Source organism: Diadema antillarum, unplaced genomic scaffold (assembly GCF_040938485.1).
Source record: "Diadema antillarum isolate AM-2024a unplaced genomic scaffold, OU_Dant_1.0 seq00000779_RagTag, whole genome shotgun sequence".
In the NCBI taxonomy this organism is placed as follows: domain Eukaryota; kingdom Metazoa; phylum Echinodermata; class Echinoidea; order Diadematoida; family Diadematidae; genus Diadema; species Diadema antillarum.
The window spans coordinates 132,386-138,824 of record NW_027271667.1 but is presented as its reverse complement, the minus strand read 5'-3'; the positions used below and the strand labels follow the sequence as shown (position 1 = coordinate 138,824).

The 6,439-nt window shown below is 38.5% G+C and overlaps 1 protein-coding gene across 1 annotated transcript; it reads left to right on the top strand.

Annotated features, from left to right (window-relative positions):
- The first annotated feature begins 345 nt into the window (after window positions 1-345).
- Window positions 346-6,108, top strand: LOC139739019 (muscarinic acetylcholine receptor DM1-like). The gene is made up of 3 exons (XM_071649634.1): window positions 346-1,006; window positions 1,564-1,835; window positions 5,980-6,108. Exons 1-3 carry the CDS (start codon window positions 346-348, stop codon window positions 6,106-6,108), a joined length of 1,062 nt encoding a protein of 353 aa, XP_071505735.1.
- The last annotated feature ends 331 nt before the right edge of the window (window positions 6,109-6,439 follow it).

Here is a 6,439-nt window from a genome sequence, read left to right as displayed (position 1 = left end):
TCGGAGCCAGCCCTTATTAGGTTTAAAATCTGAAGTATTTTCAAGAGTTTTCATTCCTTCACTTTCCCACTTACCTTATCTGTTGCGTCTCACCAACAGCGAAAACCTTTTTCAGACATTACAACCACCCGGAGACTTTGCAGTATAGGACAAACAACTAAGAGCCTTGCTATTAATTTGTTATCTGGGAAAGAACGTTTTGCCTTTAAACTTTAGCTTTTTATCGTATTCACTTAGCACTGAACAAGTAGAATTATTTTATTCGAGATGTCTAATGATAGTTCAAATGAGTTCTTCAGTCTGTCAAGTTTCACTGTTTTGTCCAATGATACGACATCAGGAAACATGGCTATGGCTCAATCTTCATGGATGATTTCTGTGTTTGGAGGATTGTCCGTGGTCATCGCCCTGGTCGCTGTCTTCGGAAACTCTTTGATCCTCGCTGCTATCTTTTATGACCGTAGACTCCTAACTTACACCAATTGTTTCATCGTTGGCCTAGCAATCTCTGACTTGTGTAACGGGATCGAGGTTGGTTTTCGTAGCGTGAATACCTTCATGGGATACTGGCCATTTGGAAAAGTTGCCTGCGAGCTGCTGATGTTCTTCGCCCACTATACTGTCAATGTAACTTACGGGCTCATTCTTGTAATCGCCGTCGATCGTTTCCGCTCCATACGGAATCCCTTCAAGCACTTACAAAACAAGACTTTAAAGTTTGCCACATGTCTTATTTCTTCTGTCTATATCACCCTACTCTTCGCAATTGCCTTCTATCTGTATCTCTTGCCAATAATGTTAGGGATGGAACTCACCCTAGGGGACGAGATATGTCTGAGCCGCTATCAGGGCACGAATTTAAAGATTTCGATCTACTTCATGTTGGTTACTCGATACATACCCATTATTTTCACCGGTGTGCTTTACATCGTAATCTACGCCATCATCATCCATCGCAGAATCCTTAAGAAATCGTCAGCCTCTGCTCTCTCCACGGCAGTGGGAGGTAAGACATCTGTAAAGCCTTGTTGTCAGACTAATGTCGATATTGGTGACATGTACTCCAGCTACTACGAATTGTTAGAGTCTTAGAGGACAAGTCCATCTCCATATCATACATGAGGATTGAGTGAACGCAGAAATATTAGTAAAACACTTTATTGTGAAACTTTGAGGGAATCCGTTCAAAAGTTAGGAGTTGATAAAGTATCTGGGCAGTCACTGCTGGGTGAGAAGACTACTACAGTGTATGATGTCACATGCTTAGAACGATATAAGGAAAACAGAAAGAGATTTTCACAAAAGTTTGTTTTTGATTTAAAAAAAAAGTATTTCCCTGACTCAGTGACTGAACGTTGTTTAGATGTTTAATGAAATGTATTTCTCATTTGTCATATGGTTGTTTTGGTTTTGTTTTGTTTTTGTTGCAATTAATCTTTACTTCCTATCACAGGGTACATTTACTGTTTTAATATGAGATTAATGATATTATGGCATACAAGTAGTTCAGTGCTCTGGCTTTTGTTTGAGCCTTATATCTCTATCTAACTTGTCCTCACTCAGATTCGCGTAAGACGGACCTGACCACCCTTCAAAGTGACAATCAGTCCTGCACTAAGCCAGAAGGCCTGGACATTCAACAAGTACACCCAAAGGTTCGGTCTCCCATCACTGAGAAGAAAGACATAGAAAGTGGAAAGAGAGGCAACGCCCGTGCACAGCGCACTCTGACCAAGATATTCTTAGTGCTGTTCCTGTCCAGCTTGCCGGGCATTGTAATTTACGTCACTCACATCATGTGTAACTTCTGCATACCTTTCGGCACCATCGGAAATGTATGTATATCTAAAATGTTGCCTTTAATCTCTACCGGTTTTGAATCTATATAATACATAGATAGAAAGCAGCACGTTCAATGACATAAACCTGCTTACAAGGAACTCAGCTTCTTCGTCGAATACGAATCTACAAAAAGTAAATAAGAATGTGAAATATGTACCCACTGAGGGGATTGTGCTGTCATTTTCTAAAGCTAGTTTTAGAACTGAAAATTAGATATGGAGCGAAATGATATGATACATGAAGACAAACCATCTCTTTTATCAAATTCATTGTTCTATAATTCTAGTCCTTAATTCAGGATTCAGAGGTTGAAGCTAAGGAATCAGTGAACCTCCTGACCTCTTTGTACTTCATCAGAAACAATAAACTTTGAACGTACGCATATCACTAAAAACACAAAACGGACGAAAATCACATAATAATGGACTTTATGTACTTGCCCGATAAATTACGTAAACGTCAGCAATGACATGATCTCTTCTTCCACGTCTTTTTTCTTCTTTTTTTTTTGTCTCTACTCTCGCTTCACAAAAATCATAGCTAAAGCTCAGCATCTATTTCTAATGGTCCGGGGCCACTAGAGAAAGATGTTGGGCTACAATATTATCTAAGTAATGATGTTATGTTTGGTGGTTTGACAAGGCCACCGATTTGTGAGTGTGTACATTGTTTTTGTGTATTTGTAATAAAGAGAGGGGGAGAATTTAGCTTGTGGTTCAGTGCTTGCTAACTGGATGTACATGGTTTTACCGTGCGTATAAAAAGGTAGTCCAATTTGGAGGGCTGCTATTTCATAATTGCAGCTAAAGAGAGCACAATGTTATTTATGAACAAAGATGAGCTCTTCCTCTTTCCATTAGTACCTAATTATATTCACAAATGTGCATGACTGAGCAAATAGACTTTTAAAGATAGTGATAACAACTTGCACTTTTTCCAGGATTGTGTGTTATTGTGAAGGAACAATGCATGTCTGACTGCATGGATGAGATATGTCATTGAAAGTGTATATAAGCCATGTAGCCTGTACGTCAATGCAGGTTTGTGTTTAGGGTTTCCCCTAACATTGTATGGTTCATACCCTGTAACATGGCCACATGTCCGATAAATTGGTCACTCCCACAGAGCTAGGCCAACCAACACAGTCCATTTTCTCTGTTCATCATATTCAACACAGCCCGCTGCGACAAACCATGTCTTGAATATTAATTGAGAAAAATGGATAACAATTAAGCCTTTATAGGAAGGACCATGTAATCGACAACGTGGCCATGTTGAAGGTTATGAACCCTCGAAGGACAGGGTAAGGAAAAAAACCCTAAACACGAACCTGCAGTCGTGCAGGATGGCCCAATGATTTTACCGCTTCCATTGACAGATCTCATTCATGTGTTCATGTGCTCAGGCATGCATGGCGTTTGTTAATGTGATTAGATACCAGTGGAAAGAAGAAGAGTTCCCTTTTCCTTACAATCAACATTGCACTCTCCGTAGCAGACAATTTCAAAATAGTAGCCCTCCAAACTTAAGTTACATTTTGTTTTCGTTTTGATACAGATTGTATTTCAACCAACTGTTGCGACAAAAAAAAAATGCCTACACGCGACTAGTCTTCACGGTCAAATCCTGCAAAGTTATGTTTATATGACGGCCAAATACAATCCATCTATAGAAATAAAAGTAGTTTAGCTAACGAAACACGTTGTGTCAAGGAAAAAAAAAACACCTTTAAGTCTCAACTCGATATCGCGTGTGTTCGTCACAGTTATTTGAAGTCCTTGCTTATTATACCTGTCCATTTTCGCATAATGGTCACAGTTGGTAATTATTTTGATCTTTTATCAAATAATTTCGTTGTCAACTTTTCGTTCTTTCTTACTTCGTAGTTTCAATTATATACGTAGTATCTAAAGCACCTTTTCTTTTAGTAGAATAAGACATCATACTGTGCAAGGTGAGGCCCTGTACCTCACGGAGGCCCCTCTCTGAGGACTATGCATCTCATGGTACAGCCAAAGCAATGGGAAACTCTTTATTTCTAGAATGAAAGCCACCAGATTCTATGTGCAGGTGAAGAAGAAAAGCTTGAATGTTTCACCAACATTTCATATGAGAGTGATACATGATTTAAATAGAACTAAGTTGTTTGAATTATAGAGGTTCCCATTTTTTTTTCAGAAAGCATTATTCCGTATGTCTCCCCCTTCCCCCCCCCCCCCAAAAAAAAATACAATACGATAACTTTAAAAATAGTGAATCAATTCAAATAAAATTTCAGGATATAAAGATGTAATTTATTACCAAAATTTTACAGAAAACCACATCCGCTTTGTTTCAGTGGTCAAAGAGAAATGAGGATCTTTGTCATATTTTGTAGAGCATGCCAGGAATCCCTTCCCTCCCATTTCTGTCCATTGTGTTCACACATGAATATGCAATTCCAAAAGCATCCAAGTGCCATATACTTCGAAGAAATAGACATGACATGTTTTACAACGATCCACTTTCACTGTGACCACTCAACCAAATTGAATGGGGATTCCTGCAAAATATAGGTAACATGTTTTTTTAGTATAATTCAAATTTTATTTCATTTTTTTGAAAAGAACGTAGACATTTTACTTCATATTCTTAGACCCTATAGCATTTACACAGTTCAATCGTATTGAAATTTATCAATGCAAAAATTGGATTGTAAATTTTATTGGGACATACAATATAGGTCTCGATTGCCATTTCGTCTTTTCAAAAATATTTGCGGTCGGCATCTGAGGCAGTGGACATCACAGGTACAATATTCTTATGAATAAACCATCAGAAAGCACATCAAGATTTTATCGCTTTGATATGTAGTGTAGAAATGCACTTCTTGTCTACCCAATTGCCTTTATCATTCCAAAATGGGTGTCACACTCATAATTCGCAAGGTGGGTTTTGGATTTGAGGCTATGGATAGTTTTGTTCGGCCAATAAAACGTGTAACGGTATCATCACCGGTAATAGACAACGGCTTGTGCTGTATACGAAAATACACTGCAAAAAGTCCGATGTTAAATAGTGAACACCGAGCTGGTGTTAAATTTTCGGTGCTCATTTATGGTGTTAAATTAACACCTCCGGGTGTCATTTCCAAATTTTAAACTGTTTTTTGAAGAGTTTCTTAGTAACTGCACTTCTTGTTGATTTTTAATTTAAACAAGACGATCAAGAATTTTACATATAAAATACTAGATTTTTGAAAAAATGTGAAAATAAATTTACACCAAAGTAACACCAGCTGGTGTGGTCTCTTATTGAAGCTGGACGGGTGTTAAACCATTGATATTAACACCAACAAATATCAAATCAACACCATGTGGTGTCATTTTTGAATTAACACCAGTACAGTGTCAAAATAACACCAGGTACAGTGTCAAATTAACACCACTAAGTGTCAGGTGAACACTTTTCAACACCATCACAGTGCATTTTTAACACCTGTGGGTGTGGTCCTTTATTGAAGTTTGATCGGTGTTATATTTAACACCCGTGGTGTTAAATCTAACACCGATGTTTTTGCAGTGTAGATACTACGGCCTGTTATAAACACTAGTGTATTATAGTACAATCTGTGAAAAAAAATAATGCACTAGTATAGGGATCGTGTTCAGTTTAGCTGGTGGCTTGGAAACAGTAATGGGTTATCAGGCTTTAATTGCTGTGCAACTAAACGCCCACAAACCTTCGTGTTAAGGGATACGGTTTACTGTGCAGACCAATGGGGTGGGGGAAGTGGACGATCAGTCGGCAACCGGTTACCTACCTTCTTACCACCAAATGACAAAACAAAACAGCAACAATCGTTTTGCTGACAAACATGGTCGGCTTAATGTTTTTTCATTTCATGCAGAACCTATGAACCGAAGGCTGAAAAATCATTTGCCCACTTTAAAAGAAAAACTAATAGAGATAATGGTCAGCGATCAGTATCTGCCTTTGATTGTCAGGAGCGCATGACAATTGAAGAAATCGAAGTTCATTGATTAAGTTACTGTAGGTTCAGCATTTGATTATGTCACGCCTGATTTTATAGTAAAATATACTCGTATAGGTATATCTAAAGGAGAGCACATTATGTCTGTTGTGTTTTACTTTCAGGCGATAGTGATTATCATGCACCTGAGTTTCGCCATCAACCCAATCTGCTACGCGACTGGGAATCCGCTCCTCAGAGCTGGAGTCATCAACTTCTTATGCCAACGAAAAGGGGTGAAGCAACGACCATAGACCGCCATGGTTTAAATTCAGCAAAACGCTATTTGTGTGTGTGTGTGTGTGTGTGTGTGTGTGTGTGTGTGTGTGTGTGTATGTGTGTGTGTGTGTGTGTGTGTTTGAAGTAAGAGAAGTAAGAGATGCACACACCCACCACACACAAACACGCTAAATACTCCAGTACTCGCACGTTTTCATTCAGTGTTCATAGGCACGCTCAATTGGTAGCACATGTGCATTTCTTGCCTGATTTGTCAGCTGTAAGCACAGAAGTCATGGTTTTTATATATTTACATTAAACCTCAACCAACTAGTAAGTGGTACTCTCGGGCACAAGAGTTATTGA

What these genes read in the sequence shown, in the direction of transcription:
- LOC139739019 (XM_071649634.1), top strand. Translation starts at nt 346, where the DNA reads ATGGCTATGGCTCAATCTTCATGGATGATTTCTGTGTTTGGAGGATTG. An exon ending in TCTCTCCACGGCAGTGGGAG is followed by an intron (nt 1,007 to 1,563) that starts GTAAGACATCTG and finishes GTCCTCACTCAG; the next exon opens with ATTCGCGTAAGACGGACCTG. An exon ending in CTTTCGGCACCATCGGAAAT is followed by an intron (nt 1,836 to 5,979) that starts GTATGTATATCT and finishes TTTTACTTTCAG; the next exon opens with GCGATAGTGATTATCATGCA.